Genomic DNA, 22129 nt, shown 5'->3' with positions numbered 1-22129 from the left:
CACATCAGCCGGCCGTCGTTGGTGAGTCCTGGTCCCGTTCCCCCAGTAGGACCGGGGCACGGATGGATGTCCCCCGACAGCAGCAGGCACACGGAGATGATAAGTCCATTGTTCACACTTTCCTTTCCTATGAGAGGCCGCCAAGCAGCCCGCAGCAGGGAGGGGAAAGCCGCGGCCTGGCCAAAGCCAAAATGTTTGTTGGTGTGGTTGTTGTCCGCTGGCTCGTCAGTGATGTAAAAGTTAGGCATGTTTTCCATCGTTTCGCCCATCATCCGCCTTCTAGTAGGCGCTTTTATGCTTTTCAGCGCCAGCAGGATCAGAAGGATAGCACAGAATTGCCGAGCACAGTGGGCAGCTAAACACGCAGCCGCCCATCTTGTTCAGAGTTAATAACGTGGCATTCTGAGGAGGGAAGTGTGTCCGCGCGCTAGCCGTGCGTAATGGGCCTATCCAAGCGAGGATTTCCTGCACTGCGCCGGAGAATGCTGTCTGCGCTCAGGCATACGCCTGGCATAGTGGGGTTGTTTGCGCTAAGACCAGCTATTTGCTGGCGTTAAAATTGAGAGCACCCAAGGCCCCTTTTTCTAACACATTGTGCTGGAACGCCTATTTTGGAACGGGCAACGCCCAAACCTCCCTTTGCGCTCGGCACATACCGACGGTATCTTACCCAGAGCGCTAAATGACACTTGCACGAGACACATGATAGGCTAGAGCAGAGGTTCTCAAATGTTTTTCAGCCAAGGACCCCTTACAAGATAGAAAATATACCGGGGACCCCCTCATTCTGATTTGTGATTTTGGGCTAAGCTTAATTGTTTCCACGGTAACGTGCTTGACTTTTAATTTGATAGGTTTGTTATTAGAATGTAATCCATGAACCATTTTCGTTGAACTATGAAGATTTTGCAAAAAAAAAATTATTTTCTTTTATTACATTACATTTACATTACGTCATTTAGCAGACGCTTTTGTTTTGTCCAAAGCGACTTACAATAATATCACAATTTGTCAACAGTACAGAAAACCACTATGCAACACAATCAATGACAGCCAAGATATTTTGATAGACTAGCACCATGTAGGAAGTAGTTTGAGAAGGAATAAGTAACTTTTCGCGGACCCCCTGGCAAAGTGCCACGGACCCCTGGGGGTCCGCGGACCCCCATTTGAGAACCACTGGGCTAGAGGCCCACGAACACGCCTGGGCCACGCCTACACCTGTGTCATCCCAGCGCAAAACTGGACGGTGGAGGCAGACGATAGCTTAAAGGTCCCATTCCGTGCAAAAGCAGTTTTTACTTCTAAATGCATATATACTGCTGTCATCCCTCCCTGTAATGAGTGCTCACAACCTCAGAACTGCCAGAGTTGGATTTGTCCCTATACAGCTCTCTCCTGCTGTCTCCTTCAAGCCACACCCCTTTCAGTCTGTTCTCCCAGACGGTTTCATGTTACGTCACGCGGGTCCTTAAGCATACTGCGCGCGGTCTCTCTCACACAAGCTACCTGCACTATTTTGTCTATAGCCACAAAATTAACACTTCTAGCTGGAGCGACGCCAACTGTACGTGATCCAGCAACTGCGGAGGTGCATTCGGTAAGTGTAGGCATTTTGAGATGTCCTCTTTAGCGTAGCAACCGTTAAGTTAGCGATAGCTCGTTGCTAACGTTAGTTGTGGACACAACCTAGCGTGCTGGTCCACGGACGCTAATCTGATTGGCCGCTGGGACCCTGGGGCGGGCTCTCCCTCAGCGGCCAATGGGAAGTGTTAGTTCTGAATATATTATAGAAACGGACCATTCTTGGGAAGCGACGAGATGAGGAAGTGAGAACTCCGTCAGAACGAATGGGGTTGCTATATTTTCGACAAATTAATCCAGAATCATGTTTTATGGACCAGAGACACACATTTTTAAGAGGTTACAGCTGCACGAATTGGGGCCTTTAAGACGCTGGGAAGATAGCAATAAGAGGCGCGCAAACACAGCGCAAACAATAGCGCCGTACGAAGATAAGGCCCTAAGTGTTCTATGATGAAGTATGCTTATCAATAATCAACTGACACATTTTAACTGAGCTTGGCGGAATAACCTCTCCATGCAAGAAAGGGGTGCTTATTGGTGATAAATACACCTGTATGTACAGCAAAACAAATAACCAACAGCTTTCAAATATCCAAACTTTTTATTGGAATGTGGTGATCTGTAACGTAACGTACCAAGCCGTGCTCTGAAATTGCTTGGCTTCAGCTGAGTGTTCCGGGTAGCCGCTGGTCCCTGGTGCTGAGTTAGCATAAAAAAGGCGTTATTTTGATAAACTGACATCATTACGGGACTCTACATTGAATACGTTTGTCCACGTATAATCTTTAAACGTTCATAACGTGCCATATTAACATTTGTAGAGCTAAAGAATAACAGCTTTCAGCCTGCTGCGGCCATGTTGCTGAATTCTGAACTCTCCCGAGCTATTCGAACACAGCCTACGAGAATAAAAACCATAATTTCTTATTCGTAATGACACCGGTGGTCGTTAGAGTAACTGAGTCAGCAGCCAGCGGCCAGAACAGTTACGGCGTGGATCTGCCATTGGTTGCTTCATAACGTTAGCTGATTTACCATCCAGATCAACCTGGATGAGACTGGATGAATTAGCGGATGTTACGGATAACGTCCACTAATTCATCCAGACTCCCAGGGCTGATCTGACTGGTAAATTGGTAGCCTCAATGCGAGACTCAGCCTTCATTCTTCAGACTGAGTCTCGCCGTAGCAACCCCTCAGTCAACTACAGGCATCGGTTACATACCGATATCAATCACAATAAAAATGTACCTTACCCACACACAATGTTGTTATCCAACAATAGGGCATTGTATTAAAAGGAAAGGTCTACTAATAATAATGTCAACTAATCAATGCTGATGCTGTATGCTAATTGATAGTGTGCGGATAATACAGTAGCCTACATGCTTTGAATCCCTTAGTTTTAGCTATGCAATGTTCTAAGCAGACTGGATGGCATGCAGCAGATGATAGAATGCTTATCCATAAAAGACTTGATACTTGACTTGGACTTGTGACCAAAGACTTGAGACTTGGACTATAGCTAAAAGACTTGTGACTTGACTTGGACTTGCAAAAAATGATGTGAGCATCTCTGTCAGTGCCCAGCCATGACCCATTGCTGCGCAGCAGCTATAATTTTCCACTGTTTCTGAGGACCTGTACGTTTTGTGAGAGAGAGCTTTCTGTTTGAGTAATTGCAACATTTCAGAATTTATCCAAGTTAATTTAGACTGCCGTGGTTGTATCTTGTAGGCAGTGGTATATTTTTTGCTTGTTGTCTCTACTTTGTCATAAAACTGATCCAGAATTTGTTATGGGTTTCCAAGTGACAATTCGTTACTCCAATCAATTTCACAAATTTTGCCTTGGCCAGCAACGCAATAACTGTGGTTATTGGCAAGGGGCAAAAAGAAAGGAGAATCTACCAGTACCAGTACTGTGAATACAGCACTGGAGATGCTTCAGGCTTCAAGCGACACATGATTTAATGTTGAATTTGTTATTTTAGAGACAACACTTTGCATTTGGCTGAAACATCCACTTGGACTCAAGAATGAACTGATTAGATTTTGGCGGCCAAAGGTCAAAGTTCAAGGTCATGCATTTTCTATTTCGTTAATGCGAACGCCTTGACGGAACGCCTTGACGGAATTTCGTCACATTTGACTCATACATCCACTTGGACTCAAGGATGAACTGATTACATTTTGGTGGTCAAAGGTCAAGGTCACTGTAACCTCACAAACATCACAGAGTTTCTTCACATTTGGCTCAAACGTCAAAGTCTGGACAGACATGGATGTCGACTGCTCACTTGATGGCGGAAGCATATTTATCTATCTATCTATCTATCTATCTATCTATCTATCTATCTATCTGTCTGTCTGTCTGTCTGTCTGTCTGTCTATATCTCTCTCTCTCTCTCTCTCTCTCTCTGTCTGTCTGTCTGTCTGTCTGTCTGTCTGTCTGTCTGTCTGTCTGTCTGTCTGTCTATCTATCTATCTATCTATCTATCTCTATCTATCTATCTATCTAACTATCTATCTATCTACTGTATATATATATATATATATGTATAAGGGGGTGGGGCCAGAACACATTATTTGGGCCAAAGTAAATCAATCTGGGTCATAACTGTATTAAAAGTGATTAACCCTTTCTGGGTCATAACTTTATTAAAACTGATTAACCCTTTCTGGGTCATAACTTGATTAAAGGTGATTGGCCCTTGTGTGGCCTTGATGTTGATGATGTCACAGTGTCGTAAGCCTTTAAGTTATTAACCATTTCTTTGTGTCGTTGATGTTGATGATGTCAGTGTCATATAAGCTTTTATTAATAGTTATTAACCCTTTCTTTGTGTCATTGATGTTGATGATGTCACAATGTCATATAAGCCTTTATTAAAAGTTATTAACTATTTCTTTGTGTCATTGATTTTGATGATGTCACAATGTCATATAAGCCTTTATTAAAAGTTATTAACTATTTCTTTGTGTCGTTGATGTTGATGATGTCACAGTGTCATATAAGCCTTTATTAAAAGTTATTAACCATTTCTTTGTGTCATTGATGTTGATGATGTCACAATGTCATATAAGCCTTTATTAAAAGTTATTAACTATTTCTTTGTGTCATTGATGTTGATGATGTCACAGTGTCATATAAACCTTTATTAAAAGTTATTAACTATTTCTTTGTGTCATTGATGTTGATGATGTCACAGTGTCATATAAGCCTTTATTAAAAGTTATTAACTATTTCTTTGTGTCATTGATTTTGATGATGTCACAGTGTCATATAAGCCTTTATTAAAAGTTATTAACCATTTCTTTGTGTCATTGATTTTGATGATGTCACAATGTCATATAAGCCTTTATTAAAAGTTATTAACCATTTCTTTGTGTCGTTGATGTTGATGATGTCACAGTGTCATATAAGCCTTTATTAAAAGTTATTAACCATTTCTTTGTGTCATTGATGTTGATCAGTGTGAAGCCGCACCTCATCCAGGACACGGTTCTTGGCCTTGATGATGGCCACGTTTAGGGCGTTTATCCATGACTCCTTCTCCTCAGGACTCACTGCCAGAAACATCAGCTTAGATGCCTACAGGGACAGAGAGAAAGAGGGGAGGGGGGGCCGCAGCTGTTGTTATGAATGAAACATGACATGTTAAAATCTAGACCCCAAATATAAGAGGGGTACAAGACGTATTTCCAGCTGGGAAAAACCGTGTTTTATATATTTTGGACCAATACGGTATTTTTAAGTTCTCGGATGATTGGTAGGAAGAGATCTCCAATTGTCTGGGAGCCGAGAGGCTGATGCTGCGTTCATGTGTGTGACGGAGAGAGAAATTGACTCTATAAAATAGACAGTAGTATTCATCCAATGAGCATTGAGAGAGACTCTTGTGCCGTCCAATCGGGTCACTGTATTCATTGAGCAGCAGCAAAGAGCCCGGAAGAATGCGAAAGTGCCAGAGCACTAGTATCGCCATAGTAAGAAGTTAACACCAGAATAAGACGTCGGGGGTACTGCTAAAAGAAGTTCGAGGTTTCACTTTCTTTTGAGAAAATAATAAAAGGTATAAGGTTAACACGTTCACTGCCAATGGCGAGTTGACTCGTCAAAAAAAATCCAACGGTTGACTGCCAATGACGAGTTGAGTCGTCAAAAAAAAAAAAAAAAAATTTTTGACGGTGGGACGTGGATCAATGCCCCCCACGTCTCCTATAAAAATATTGGAGCCACCGAACGTGTACAACCCATTCCACCGACCCACTAAGTGGCGACAGTGCTCTCCAGACTAGAGGAAGGCAAGCAAAAAGCAGTGTGAGGAAGCCATTCTCATGAAAATGGATTGGCGAAAACGCTTTCGCTTTCGCGTTTGGGAGCTGGCGGGGGGGGACTGCAAATTTGCATAATAGATTATGGGTGCAAGACACTTTGGGCCCTATTCTCCCACAGGCCTTCGGCGCTAAAACGGGCCTTAAACGCAAAAAAACGTGCCTTGCGCCTGTTTTGGGACGATATCAATATGGCTTTAGGCTGCCAAATGGGCTTTAGGCCGAATGGGCGTGGCGCAGTCCCAGAATGGGCCAAAGTGGGCGTGTTGGCGCTAAATACCGGCGTACTCCTATCTTCCGACCTGCCGTTAATTTAGCGCCTTGCGCCTTTGAAAAGCAGGCCTATTCAATGGGCCAGTCCATCCCCTCTCTCCTCTGTCACCCTTCTCTGTGTCACTCTCTCCCTCTCTCCTACTGACAGGAGCAGGCATTGGTGTGCGTTTACCAGTTTATTGTGAAATAAATCCTTCCGCGTTGAGTTACTGTCACAAGCCTGTGTGACAACGCTTCCAGCCTGGGTAAAACATCTCCGTCCGTACCGCTTTGAGGCTGCAGGCAGTCTGACAGGCACAATACGACTGTCTCTCTCTGACTGCCTGTGAATGCCCCAGCATGCAATTGGGTACTAAATTTCGCTACTAAATAGCAACCAAATGAGGCGAAATAGATATAAAAGGTTGATCTAAAATAATGTGTAATGGTAACACAGCCTGCAATTGTAGAACATTTCAATATTGGACCAAATAAATCATCGAAATTAAAACACCACCCTAAGTGAAACATATATGTCCTCCTGGGCCTATATATACCCCTTGTCGAGTTAACGTGATTTAGAGAAGTAACAGCGGAACGCTTCTAATGGCATCTGCTATACTGTGATGTCCCTCCAATAACTTGGCCCTATTTCACATTTAGTTTTACAATAAAAACACATTTATGCAATGACTTGACATAATGTAGGGTATATTTATGTGCATCATCCTTCCTGCAGCAGGCGAGAGAAAATGATATCTTTCTGGACAAACTTTCACCAATCTAATAGGCTATATTTTTCTAGCTGATGCATAGAACATTATTTTCACTTTGATCTTGCTATAGTGTAGCGTATTTACATGCTTGCAGTATTGAAACTGCAGTTAGATTGGTTTGAGAAGCATAATAATATGGAATAATAGCCTATAATGCAGACAGACAGGCTGGATGAAGGGAGGGGGGGGGGGGGCAGAGCGTTTGGCTTTCGTCTGGTTTTGCGGGATCACTGGAATTGGAGCTAAAAAGGCAAGCGTGCGATTCGTTTATTGCACTTATCCAATGAGCATGACGGTGCATAATTTTACGCCTAAAAGGCGTGGTTGTAATGCTTTGGGCTGCATCTAGCGCCAGCACGACGATATCAAGTGCGCCTTTCCACGCCCACTGCTTTGATCTGCGCCTGCCGCTCGGCCTAGAAACTGCGCCGATGCAACGATAGGGGCCTTTGAAACACGCAGCATAAATAAGACCAGAATCGCAAAAGCTTCATCAAAGCTCTCAACCGAAAACCCAAGAAACGAGCGAGCCCATCCAGACTTGCCCAGCGGCCGCCAGCAGACAGGAGCAGCAGCAAAGCAGTGAGCCTGGTGACGCGAGGTTACAGCAGCAGCAGAAACGAGCTTGTGACACGCCCGCTGCAGCCAAGAAGAACACACACGGAGGGAGGAGTTTGAAGGAGAGGGGTGTTTCCTGCTGTTATGGAGGAAATTACTGTTCAAAACTATTGTTTAGATGTCTGACGTCTTACTGATGCCAAAAATGAATGGTTAAAGTGACTGTTCTATCGAATTTCACAAAAAGCTATTTATCTCAGCTTAAATTTTCAGACGCTGAAACCATGCTGTATTCAAGTGCTAATGCCTACATAACTACTAACTCTACAAACGAACTCTTTTAGACAGAGAAAGCACACATTCTATTAGTTCTTTTGAGATATTTTGTGTTCACAAAATCTTAGCAGAAAAGAATCCTCGGGTCTTGAAAGATGAGCCAGAATCCTCAAAAAAACCCTCTGGCAGAAGCTACCTACAGTAAAAAAAAAACGGCTGGCAGTGAATGTGTTAACATAAGAAACAGGTTAACAGAGAATAATTTGGGGTATAAAATAATCCGGTTGTTGTCATTTCGTTGGAAGATTTGTTTTGTTTTGTTACTGTGTGGTTGTGAATCTGGGTTATTGAAGACCTATGTGAAATAACTAAACTGAAGGCTTAGAGAAAACGCTGGAGGGGTTTAAAGGAATATATGAAAGAATTGAACTGAAACACTTTCACTGCACCATGGTGGACTGGCGGTGGCGCAGCAGCGTGAAGCGGCTGTGGTTCTTCTTGCTGCGACTCTTCGGCTTCCTCAACTCCTCTGAGCGCTCGCAGTCTGCCAGGTCCAACACCTCCTGGGCCCTCCGCTCAGCATTCACCTGCACACACACACACACACACACACACACACACACACACACACACACACACACACACACACCCACACCCACACACACACACACACACACACACACACACACACACACACATGGACCGTCATCGGCAAGCTGCATGATCACTGGACAGGCGACCTGTCAAGCATAGTCTGTTTCATTGTCTATTTGACTCTAAATGGGACCATAATTTACTAAATTAACATCATGCTGTATTGAAGAAAACTTTAAAGTACTTGAGACCATAAACACATTAGGAAAGTGTTTACTGAGGTCATAATTGAAGTCAGAAGTAGGATCATTTTCCAATTGACTTTTGCTAACCAGGTCCTGATTTCTGGAAAGAGACATTGCTGTTGAGCTTTTCAAATCAATTTTTTTGGTGCTTTGAGCACCACAAGCCGAGGGCCATCCAGTTCCATTGTATTGGTGAGAAGGCTCTACGGCCGATATCTCCAAAACTCAGCAACTCACACCAAAACCATCTGGACGGATAAGTAGCACTACAGGTGAGAGGGAAAATATGTTTGATTTTGATTTTGGGGTGAACTGTCCCTTTAAAGTAAACTAAAGTACTAAAGTAAACCAAAAGGAAAATACTTATTCCCCCCCGCCCCCCCTCTCTCTCTCTCTCTCACACAGGCACGCACGCACGCATGCACGCACGCACGCACACACACACACACACACACACACACACACACACACACACACACACACAGCGAAGGGGTAAAAAGCGGCATGGCAGCGTAGAATAGCAATAAGTGCGCAATTGAGATTTCTTTGTAGAAATGTTGATGTGCCCTGCCAAATGACATTTCACAGCCATTTGCAATTGCACTGCATGTTATTTAGGATATTTACAGTAGTGACCCACTCTACTCTGCCTCTGATTGGTTGCCTTCCATGGCAGCAGAAAGCAGATGAAAAATGCCAGCGCGGAAGACAGAGAAAGACCGCGCTGTGTATCTTGTATAGTGCTCTCATTTCAATGTCCTGATTTGGGATGGAATAAGATTACAGATCCGTTGGAGATTTAAATGTTGATGTGCGAGTCATTAATGTTGGTGTGGCACTCTGACTGACAAGCAACTTTGAAAATGGCACTTCATATCAAAAAGGTTGCCAACCCCTGCTCTATGACCTTCCTATCCCTAAATACGGCCCCTTTCCCCTAGCCCCTCCCCCCTCCCTCACCACGGTCCTTCTCACCACCCAGATTCCCCTATCCACTCCCTCTACCCAACCTACGTAGTGTTGTACGGTAAACCAAAATTTATATACTATTTCGCATACGCTTTCGCATACTATTTCACATACGCAGCTCGGCTGCTGCGTGGCCTCGCCCATAGCTTGGCTGCCGCGTGGCCTCGCCTGCCCTATTGTGTGTTTGTGTTGCTCCCTTAAGTTTACATGCGTGCGCGGGGGTGTGTGTGTGCCACCTTATGACATCACTAATGATATTGATAGCAAGCAGTGGAGGACTCGCGCACAGAACTATAGACAAGACAAAAAGTCTTAAAAAGTCAGATCCATTTTATTGTAGGATCGGCACAAATTGGCAGCAATCACTAATGATATTGTAACGGCACAGGTGAGGCTGGTTTTGAAGCCGAGATCTCCAACTTACAAGCCCAACACATTAACCATCCGACCAAAGGGACAATCCTCTTGGCCAAGGACCAACGTGCTCGCTTTATCCACCCAGACCCAGGATCGCTACAATATCATCAGTCTTATGACATCACTGATTCAATTCAATTCAATTTCATTCAATTCAATTCAATTTTATTTATATATAGTGTAAAATCACCATGAGCCATGGTCCCGAAACACTTCACAGTTAAAGAAAGCATCATAGAACAGTACAATAGACCCTTCTCACGGGGGCCATTTTGTGTTGAAAAGGCAGGGTAAACACAGGTGCAAGCAAAACACTAATGAGGGTTTACATTGGATTCCTGTGTGTGCGCCGCACGCGTGGCAGCACGTCAGTAGCTTCCGTGTACTCTTGTCTCTTTTTGTCTTGTTAAGTTACCTTTGTAAGGTTTTTCCCTTCTACTTTCCTCTGCCTACCTTTTCACATACTGTACATTGTGGCTATGATTGTTGAGAAGCTTAATAGAGCTGGATCCTTTGTTTATTCAAGGGAGGAGATGCTGTCCCTACGACGCACAAGACAAACCGCGGTTAAACACCTAATCCCGGATGAACTGAAACGACCGTACCGGGGGTGCAGGGCCGGCGTGAAGCTAAAAGCTAAGCTAAAGGCTAAAAAGTGGAGGTTCAAGCCTTTCCTCCCGTCGATCGTGATGGGGAACGTGAATTCCCTGGTCAACAAGGCGGATGAGCTGGCGGCACTTGTGAGGAGTCAGAAGGCTTACCGTGAGTGCAGTTTAATGTGTTTTACGGAGACCTGGTTGAACGACAATTTACCGGACTCATGTGTGGATGTAGCTGGCTTCACACGCATGAGAGCGGACAGAGACAAACATACGAGTGGGAAGAGCAAAGGCGGAGGGCTCGCTCTGTTCGTTAACAGTAGATGGTGTAATCCGTTGAATTGCTGGCAGTAAGTCTCAGACCTTACTATCTACAGAGAGAATTCTCTCATGCCATCGCTGTTGTTGTCTACATCCCACCACGGGGAGATGCTACGTCGGCATGTGACGTCATACACACAACTATCACGAGGCTCCAGACTCAACATCCATCCTGATGCATTTATCGCGATATCTGGAGATTTCAACCACGTCACCCTTGCCTCTACACTCACTGGTTTTCAGCAGTATGTGGACTGCTGCACTAGGAAAAACAGGACAATTTACCTCCTATATGCTAATGTGAAGAAAGCCTACAGTGCTGCAGCCCTCCCACCACTGGGCAGATCTGATCATAATCTGGTCTGCCTGGTCCCTCAGTACACACCCCGGGGGCTGACACAGCCCACTACCACCCGCTCATTCAGGAAATGGACACCTGAGGCTGTTGATGCTCTCAGGAACTGTTATGAGTCTACAGACTGGAGCATGCTGCAGGAGTCATATGGAGATGACATCAATGGCATGACACACTGCATCACTGACTATATTCACTTTTGTATGGATAATGTCATTCCCATTACCACTGTACGCTGTTACCGTAATAATAAACCCTGGATTACCAGCGACGTCAAGGCCCTTCTCAACCAGAAGAAAAGAGCCTTCAGAGACGGAGACAAGGAGGAGCAGAGGCGTATCCAAGGTCAGCTCAAGCATCTGCTGAGAGAGGCAAAGGAGGGCTACAGGAGGAAGGTTGAGCTGAAGCTGAAGCAGAACAACGCAGGCTGGAGTGGAATGAGGACTATCACAGGCTGTGGGCAGAAGAACAGCAGTGCAATGGGAGATGCGGGCAGGGCTAATGAGTTTAACCTTTTCTTGACTAAGGAGCCCAAGTCTGCCCTGTCCCAAATGCAGTGCCTACAGCTCAACTGGCCCTCACCTCCCGGCTGGCTCATCCCCCCCTCACCCTGTCCCCTCCTCCTCTCTCCCCCCCTGCCACCAACTCTGCAGCACAGTTCATGGCTGCCGTTGCACCCCTCCTCATACTGCCACCACTCCCACAGCAATAGCAACCCCTTCCCCTCCCCCCACCATCACTATTTTATTTTATTTATTTATTAGTTTATTTGTCAGGGACAATGCAAGAATCATTGTAACAAGTTACAAGAACATGAAACATATGCGATGCATATAGGATATCTAATTTGCAATCCCTGTCCCTGGGTAGGCTTTTCTAATAAAAAACATAATCTAAACAAAGTGCAAACATAAAAATTGTGACACGATCATACAAAATTTACAGTAAAATTATGCTACTACATCATACAAGATTTACAGTAGAATTACACCACTACATCAGTGATCAATGGTCGCAGGTTTGATTTTGCTTCAGCCAGTGTTTCACCTTTTCATTAAAGCTTTTCAGATTAGTTTGCATTTTTATTTCTGTTGGTAGGGAATTCCACATGTGTATCCCTTTTACTGAAAAGGATGACTGACCGAAGGTAGTTTTGCGTTGGGCCACTCTACAATTGCCATTCGCTGATCCCCTTGTGGCAATTCTGTTGCTGTTTATTTTTGTGACATATGGTGAAAGTACGGCTGGGACGAGATTATTCACACATTTAAAAATCAATTTGACAAATGAAAACTTAATGAAGCTGTCAAAACTGAGCAGCTTGTACTTGTGTAGAATTTTACAGTGATGCCATTTCATTTGTTTTCGATCCATTATTTTCAGTGCCTGTTTGTACAGTGTGACAGGTTTGACAGTTGCCTGTGAAGCCTGGGCCCATACAGTTACACAGTAGGATAAGTGAGAAAATATCATGGCATGCATGAACAGTTGAGCTGCCTTGAGAGGTATGTAATGTCTTATCATTCTAAAGCAGTTCAAATTTATCTTGACTGTTTTGCATATTTTTTTCACATGTTTGTCAAATTTGAGTTGAGAATCCAAGATGACACCTAAGAATTTAAAATCGTTGACCTCTTTTATTTCCTCTCGATCTATTTGTATTATGAGACTGTCTTGTGCTCTCCTTCTTATGGAGAAACACATAGATACAGTCTTAGTGAGATTCAGAGTTAGGTGGTTGTTTTTGAGCCATTGGGATACAGCCTTCATTTCATTAGTTAGTATCTCAGCTGCTGGAAAAGGGGTTTTAGCTGATACATAAATGACTGTGTCGTCAGCGTACATTTGACAACCAGCACTTTTACAACATGCTGGTAGATCATTTATGTATAAGCTAAAGAGCAAAGGCCCCAAGATCGAGCCTTGTGGAATGCCCATTCTTGATTGTCGGGGGATTGAGTGTTTTCCTCTGATTTTAACACATTGCTCTCTACAGCCGAGATATGAAGCAAACCAGCCGGTTGCTTGCTCTGAAAAATTAAAAGTTGTAAGTTTATTTAATAAAATCTTGTGGTTTACGGTGTCAAAGGCCTTTTTAAGGTCTAAAAACACCGCTCCCACTATATTACCCTTGTCCAGTGAACTCGATGTTTTCAGTGAGGTAGCAGTTAGCCGTTTCCGTTGAAAACCCTGCCCTGAATCCGAATTGTTTGGGGTAAATAAGTTTATTGCTTTCTAGGTGGTCAATGAGTTGTTCTGCAACAACTTTTTCCAGGACTTTTGAGAAAACGGGTAGAATAGCAATTGGTCTATAGTTGCTAGCTAGATTTGGTGCTCCAGCTTTGAAAATTGGTATGATGGTTGCTGTTTTCCAGCTTTGTGGGAATTTACCAGTTCTTATGGAGGTGTTTATCATATGAGTTATAGGTTTGATCAGGGTGGCGCTATGTGTTTTAATAAAAGCAGTATCCAGCCCGAACAGATCCTTTGCCTTTGAGTTACTTAATTTATTGATAATTCTACCCACTTTCTCTTGGTCAACCTCTTTAATATAAAAGAGGATATACTACAGACCAGGTTAGGAGGGAGCTTGGGAGGCTCCGTCCAGGTAAGGCAGCAGGGTGTGTCCGAGACTGCTCAAAGCCTGTGCTGCCCAACTGGGTGAGCCCCTCCAGGACATCTTTAACCTGAGCCTGAGTCTAGGGAGGGTCCCAGATCTCTGGAAGACATCATGCATCGTCCCGGTGCCCAAGAAGAGGTTGCCCAAGAAGAGGTTCCCCAGTGAGCTGAATGACTTCAGACCTGTGGCCCTAACATCACATGTGATGAAGACCATGGAGCGGCTAGTCATTCGTCTTATCAAACCACAGGTCAGTCACGCTCAGGACCCTCTTCAGTTTGGCTACCAGGAGCAGCTAGGAGTGGACGACGCTGTCACCTACTTGCTGCACCGGGTGGCCACCCACCTTGACACCACGGGCAATGCTGTGAGGATTATGTATTTTGACTTCAGCAGCGCATTTAACACCATCCAGCCCCACCTGCTGAGAGACAAGCTGGAAGAGCTGCAGGTCGACGCCCCCCTGGTAACCTGGATTACTGACTACCTAACCGGAAGACCACAGTACGTAAGACTGCGGGACTGTGTCTCCGAGACGGTGGTGAGTAGTACGGGGGCCCCACAGGGGACCGTTCTCGCTCCTGTCCTGTTCCCAATTTACACTGCAGACTTTCAGCACAAGTCCGAGTCATGCCACATACAGAAATACTCAGATGACACCGCCATTGTGGGGTGTATCGGGGGGGCAGGAGGAGGAGTACAGGGGCCTGGTCGAGGACTTTGTCAGTTGGTGTAAGAGGAACCATCTCCAACTGAACACCTCCAAGCCCAAGGAGATGGTGGTGGATTTTGGGAAGCACGGGACTCCGGTGCGGCCGGTCTCCATTGAGGGGGTGGATGTGGAGGTGGTTCGCTCTTACAAGTACCTCGGAGTACACCTGGATGACAAACTGGACTGGTTACTGAACATTGACGCACTCTATAAGAAGGGCAAGAACCGGCTCTACTTCTTATGGAGGCTCAGGTCCTTCAATGTCTGCAGTAAAATGCTGCAGATGTTTTACCAGTCCGTGGTGGCCAGCGTCTTCTTCTATGCTGTGGTGTGCTGGGGAGGCAACATTAAACAGAGGGATGCAAGTTGGTTGGACAAGCTGGTTAAGAAGGCTGGCTCCGTGGTCGGTATGGAGCTGGACTCCCTTACAACTCTAGTGGAGAGAAGGTCCTTGGCCAAGCTGCTTGCCATCATGGACAACCCTTTCCACCCTCTCTACAGCACTCTGGTCAGCCAGAGAAGTGCCTTCAGTCGCAGGCTGATCTCTCTTGGCTGCAAGAAATAGCGCACCAAGAACACTTTTGTTCCACGGGCCATCAGGCTGTACAATGCCTCCCCATTGTGCAGGGGGCGTGGAGGCGTGGCCCCAGCAACCTGAGACTTAAGACTTTAGACTTGAGATTTTAGTATTTATTTGTGTATGTACTGCAGGCACTTTCTCTATGCATATGTTTGTGCACTGCACAGGCACAGGCACTTGTTTACCTCTCTTATTTCCATGTCCCTGCCAGGACTGGCTCTCCTATCTTTTTTATCTTGTTTATCTTTTTATTGCCTCTTCTTTTTTAGTATTTTAACATGCTTTTTATCCTTCATCTGTACTTTGTTATTTGTATGTGCAACTGGAAGCTGCTGTACAACAGAATTTCCTTCGGGATTAATAAAGTATTTATCTATTTATCTATCTATCTATCTATTAGTGCTTTGCTTGCACCTGTGTTTATTCTGCCTTTTTGACACAAAATGGTCCCCGTGAAAAGGGTCTATAAGACATGATGATACAGTGCATGATGGAGTTGAAAGGAAGTCAAATAAAGCAGAGACAAAGAGCTACAATAAGAACAATAGGTTAAAGGGAAGGGAGTTAAAACACAGGTGTAGAAGGAGTCTCTTGCGCTTCAGCCCCTCCACAGAGGGAGGTTGGTGCTATCAGAACAGGACAGTATGATAAAATAAAGGAGGATCCTGGAGCACTCGATTCACTGGAAAGTGATTTTAATAAGGTGAAGTGACTAACGTTTGCTTGACTCTGATGAAGACACTGTGCGTCAAAACGTTAGTGACTGCACCTTATTAAAATCACTTTCCAGTGAATCGAGTGCTCCAGGATCCTCCTTTACTTTGAAACACAGGTATTAAATCAGTCACATTGAGAAGAATAATAGTAAAAATATAGTACACTCAAATAATATCATATGCTTGTGAGAATAAATAAAATAAATAATAATAATAATACTACTACTACTACTACTACTACTAATAATAATAATAATAATAATAATAATAATAATAGTAATAATAATAATAATAATAATACAGTTTTAAGTCTGGTTTTGAAAATATTGATGGAGCCAGCCTCCCCTGATTGGGGAAGCTGGTTCCAGGTTCCCAGGGATATGGAGCACGATAGGAGAATGCTCTACTTTACTTCCTGCTGATTTTTTTTGGGGACGGTAAGATAACCTCTTAAAGGATGGCTTCCCTGTGGGGAATATGAATATATATTAAATCTCACGCCCCTAAGGTTTTCGAATCCGTTGAAATTTTTGAAATTGGTTGTTTACAGCCAGAGCTATCAAGAAGAAAAACAAAAGGCAGCCATCTTTTTCGACCGCCTAGCCTACGGTAGCTAATATTAGCTTCCCATAGCTCCTTGCAAAGAGACCATATCTCGGGAACGGAAGCACAGACAGACACGGGACTGGTGGCATTGGAAAGCTCGTCAAATTTTACATCTAGTAGTAGGTGCGTTGAAGTAACGAAATCAACGCTGAGCAATGTACCCGTTTTTACACATTTTTACATGAAATAGTTACAACATCAGATGCGCGTAACTCCTTGGAAAATGCCTTAAAATGCATGCATTTTTTTTTATGAAGACATCTCCCGACATATATACTTCGGTTTAAATTTGGTGCAATTTGGAGGCAATTTTATTTTTGATTTTTTCTTCTTCTCATAATGTTTTTATGTCAAAGCCTTCTTCTTCTTCTTTGAGTTTTATGGCGGTATATGTGCATTACCGCCACCTACTGGAGTTTGATATCAGCCAAATGCCTGAGGGGTGGGCGTGGAATCTAAGGCCACGCGAGCCCAGTGCATTGTGGGAACTGTAGGATTTCGGCTCCCCGCACCCGCCCCTCCCCCCCACCAGCCCCCCCCCACACACAGAGTGGATTTTGGTTGATATCTCTGGCTGTAAACAACCAATTTCAAAAATTTCAACGGATTTGAAAACCTTAGGGGCGTGAGATTTAATATATATTCATATTCCACACGGGAAAGCCATCCTTTAAGCATCATGCCAAATTTGCAAAAAACGCCTATGCAATGCATACCCAAAGTAAATTGAAAGCTATTCTTGAACCATTTGTAGCTGATGCATAGTTTTGGCCTCTTTTGAAAGGAAACACCTCAGAATTTCTTTCACAACAGTCAGAATTACTCTACGTGCTACTGTCATAGAGTTACAGAGGTTTGACCACACTGAAATAAACGTTTTTTTAGTTTTCGTCTGAATTATTTTGCAAACAGATGCCTGCAGATGACTGTAGCTGGCAGTTATTAGCTGGAAAACACAATGGGGCCATAGCCTGAAGTCTTTCCTAGTTCAGGTCCAAATTTGATAACAATAACACAGAAAATGAGTGTTTTACACATGTTTTTCTAATGATATTTTTAGGCGAATTTCAAAAAAGGACATTGGAGACTCCAAAAGGACACTTGGTATCCACAGTCACATTCCTATGATAAAAACACTATGGCCCCTATTCTCCCACAGGCCTTCAGCGCTAAAACGGGCCTTAAATGCAAAAAAACGTGCCTTGCGCCTGCCTCGGGAAGATATCAACATGGCTTTACGCTGGCAAATGCGCTTTAGGCAGAATGGGCGTGGCGCTCTCCCTGAATGGGCGAGAATGGGCATGTCGGCCTTAAATGCAGGCCTAATGATATCTTCCCAACTGGCGTAAATTTAGCGCTTTGCGCTTTTGAAAACCAGGCCTATTCAGTGCACCAGTTGCGAGGAGCGCTCTTCTGCCTCTCCCCTGTCACCCTTCTCTGTCTCTCTCTGAAACCAGGCCTATTCAGTGCGCCAGTTGCGAGGAGCGCTCTTCTGCCTCTTCTCTGTCACCCTTCTCTCTCTCTCTCTGACTCCCTCGCTCAGACAGACACAACACACAAAGAAGTTGTAAGTTCACTGCCTGGCATGTCCCAGCATGCATTGTGGTACTCCATTTCACTACTAAATAGCAACCAAATGAGCCGAAATATATATAAAGGTAGATCTAAATAATGTGTAATGGTAACACAACCTGCAATTGTAGAACATTTCAATATTGGACCAAATAAAACATTGAAATGAAAACACCACCCTATGTGAAACATATATGTCCTCCTGGGCCTATATATATCCCTTGTCGATTTTACGTGATTTAGATAAGTGACAGCGGAACTCTACTGTCATGTGCTATACTGTGATGTCCGCTCCAATAACTTGGCCCTACTTCACATTTAGTTTTACAATAAAAACACATTTATGCAATGACTTTACATAATGTAGGGTATATTTATGTGCATCATTCTACCTGCAGCAGGGGAGAGAAAACAATATCTTTCTGGACAAACTTTCACCAATCTAATTCATCTCATCATATAGGGATAGGCTATATTTTTCTAGCTGATGCATTTAGAACATTCTTTTCACTTTGATCTTGTTATAGTGTAGCGTATTTACATGCTTGCAGTATTTAAACTGCAGTTAGATTGGTTTGAGAAGCATAATAATATGGAATAATAGCCTATATATGGAGACAGACGGGATGAAGGAAGGGGGGGGGGGCAGAGGCTTGGCTTTGTCTGGTTTTACCGGATTTCTCCTGGAATTGGAGCTTAAAAGGCAAGCGTACTGCACTTCTCCAATGAGCGGACTGTGCATAATTTTACGCTTAAAAGGCGTGGTTATAATGGTTGAGGCTGCGTGTAGCGCCGATACCAAGATAGCGAGTGCGCTGGTCCACACCCACTAACTGCGCTAGGCGGCCGATTGCAACGATAGGGCCCTATAACTCTTGAACGCTTCAACGTACAGTCATAATCTTGGGCTCTAATGAAAGGTTACACATAGAGTAACTGAATCATAAACATATTATGCTGCATTTTCCCCTTTGTGAAACTAAAGTTTGTGCATACAACGGAGTCAGTACAAGTGCTATGGTAGAAAAGCCGTTTTTATTCAGACTAGGGTTGTCAAAAGTATCAACACTGAAGATTTGAAACAGATACTAAGATGTCATAAGAGACATTGTGAAATCATCAATATTGTCAGGCGCTGCGCAACTGGTTCCGCTCCTCCTCACTGTCCGGCTCGTCCTCACTGTCCGGCTCCTCCAATCTTGGCTGCTTGACAGGCTCCCAATCCTCATCTTCATCTTCAACAGATGATTGCCTGTTATATGAAAATAAACATCACTTAGTCATTTACAAAACTAGAGAAAACGTTTTTTTTTTTTTTTACAGCTCACACCCTCACATATCAGCTGATCACACAATAACACACACACACACACGCACACGCACGCACGCACGCACGCACGCACGCACACACACACACACACACACACACACACACACACCTAATGCTCATTTAGTAGGCTACTGCTTGTGAAAGCTAAACTAAACACGTAGTTTTAGTAGGCTATAGGTCAGAGCCCAAATAGTGACATGTTGATTGTAATAAACGCACGAATTGCAAGTCAAGATTCACGTCATCTATGTCCCGTCCGGCTGGACGTTAGTATATTTATATAGAAACACCGTAATATAATAAAATACTCACGTGTCCAGTGTAATGTCCTCTCCTTCGCCCTCGCCCAATCTACAAATTGGTCGCTTTCGTTTTCCTCCTCGCAGTCTCTCGTCCTTTGAGAACAAGTTCCAGTGGGTCTCCAGTTGTAAAAGTTGTTTTTGACATTATCCCAACTCCACCAAACTCACACCAAACCATAAAACGAGAGAGAACAGCCGAGAAGCAAGCTACAAGCTGGTTTACGCACGGTTACGCACCGACCATCTAATTAGCGCACACGTGTGGAAATATCAGCGTGACTTTACGCAGGTCTTACGCAGCGAGATACAGAGCTTCATGTTGAAGTGACTCCTTCAGCAAGCACATGGCTTTTTCAGAATTTTAGTGGCTACTCGAACTGTCAATCATTTTCAGCATCAATTGTGATTGGACCAGTGTTTGAGAGGCGGAACCAGTTGACGTCACGTTTTCAGAAGTGAAGCTAGTTGGCTGTTTGAGCTTATATCCCGAGATTGGAAGCATGTAATGGGCCAAGCATGGTGTCAATCAAACGACGACAAGCATAGCTTTCAAACGGTATGCTGGTTCAGTATATACTAAGACAATGGGCGCCAGCAGAGGGCAGTGAAGACGTTTTAATGTGTGGCGGCCCGCCGATGCTTAAGAGGATAACTACCATCCTGGGAGCGGAGGGGGCGTGTGGAGGAGGGAGCGTGTGGGAGCTTCTGTACAAACAGCGTATGGAGTGGTTTTTGGGGGAGGCTCGATACTGCAGGAGCAAGTTATTACATATTTTATACAACACTTTACAGTATCAAACATTAATAGGGTCATAGAGCGATGTGTGTGTATGAAAGACAGAGGAAGCGAGAGAGAGAGATGCTGTTCATCCAGATTCCCAACTCTCTCTCTAACCCTAACCCTACACACACACACACACGCGCACGCGCGCACACGCGCGCTCACGCATGCACAAACACACACACACACACACACACACACACACACACACACACACACACACATACACACACACACACACACACACACACTCTGTCCATCTTTCAGTCTATGTGGCCTCTGTGTGGCAGCAACAATAGAGACATCTTATTTCTGTGTCAGTGCATTTGAGCGTGTGTGTGTGTGCGCATGTGTGTGTGTGTGTGTGTGTGTGTCTGTGTGTGTGTGTGTGTGTGTGTGTGTGCGTGTGTCTGTGTGTGTGTGTGTGTGTGTGTGTGTGTCTGTGTGTGTGTGTGTGTGTGTGTGTGTGTGTGTGGACTCAGGTTCTGAAGCCTCTAGTTTGGCGTTTTGGCCATCTTTGGCCACTTGGTTTTCACGCAGCTCGTGTGAGACCAGCGCTGCGTTCCATTACCCATACTTGTAATTCTTTCTTTTAGTATGTACTGCCGCTGCCCTCACAAAGTATGGAGTGTAGTGTGCAGCATGCAAAATGCATACTATTGGGACACACTACATCTGTCGTCACGTGAGCTTCCTGAACTCCGACCTCTTGCTCACTTCCGCCGACTATACTGTCAGCTCTTGCTGCGTCTGCTGTGAGCGTCTGCTGTGAGTACCACGAGTGTTCTGTTGTCTTCCGTGTCGGCGTCATGGAGGTGGGGCGTGGATTATACACGCAGCTCAGTCAGTGCGACGTAACTTGTGACGTAACGACGTAAAAGGATTGTGGGGCAGATTGGCTGGCGCAGCATGCATCGATCCATACTGCGAAATACGAGCTGATGTAGTACAACATCCTGGTACTCTTGGCATACTGCATCTGACATATTATGTATTGGGACATACTAATTCTTTTTTTTTGCCTACTAAATAGCATGGAAGTATGGGTAATGGAACGCAGCGCAGGGCTTTTCCACAGAGCCGCAGCTCCGCCTGCTATTGGTCCGTGATCACTGGACAGGTGAAGATGGTATAAAGATGGGTACCGTAAAACTTCCAATAAGGGCCCGGGCGTTTATTATGCTAAATCGAGTTTGACCCCAGGCGTTTAAAGGAGACCAGGCGGCAATTGGAGTCAGGCGGTTATTTCTTTATTGTACAAAATTGACCCAGGCGATTATTATTTTTTGTACAGATTTCCTGGTCAGCAGTATCAAAATGCTCATAATATGGTAAATATATCCCTACTTGCACAACTCCACTACTTCCTGAAATGAGTAGGGCATCTTGCTTTCCTGTCCTACACTATTGGATGAACTGATTAATGTCAGGTGTGCCTGATCACTGTTGTTGTGACTGCAGCAGTAAGGCACACCTGACATTAATCAGTTCATCCAATAGTGTAGGACAGGAAACCAAGATGCCCTACTCATTTCAGGAAGTAGTGGAGTTGTGCAAGTAGTCTATTGGGATCACTGAATTTTTTTTTCTAATAACCAATAATAACAATAACTGTTATTGGAAG

General features: G+C 44.3%; 1 protein-coding gene across 1 annotated transcript in view; it reads right to left on the bottom strand.

Annotated features, from left to right (window-relative positions):
- LOC310785719 (uncharacterized protein) overlaps positions 1 to 22129 on the bottom strand; it is a gene marked incomplete at its 3' end in the record, with an annotated part of 93232 nt that overhangs the window by 23444 nt on the left and 47659 nt on the right. The window contains exons 3-4 of the mRNA XM_083646855.1: positions 8236 to 8373; positions 5077 to 5181 (exon numbers count right to left, since the gene is read on the bottom strand). Coding sequence (XP_083502981.1) covers positions 5077 to 5181; positions 8236 to 8373 — 243 coding nt within the window. The remainder of the gene's footprint in view (positions 1 to 5076; positions 5182 to 8235; positions 8374 to 22129) is intronic.

Source organism: Poromitra crassiceps (genome assembly GCF_964638095.1).
Source record: "Poromitra crassiceps genome assembly, chromosome: 11".
Lineage (NCBI taxonomy): Eukaryota > Metazoa > Chordata > Actinopteri > Beryciformes > Melamphaidae > Poromitra > Poromitra crassiceps.
Note: the sequence above shows the minus strand (reverse complement) of the source record. Positions and strands in the feature narration are given on the sequence as shown.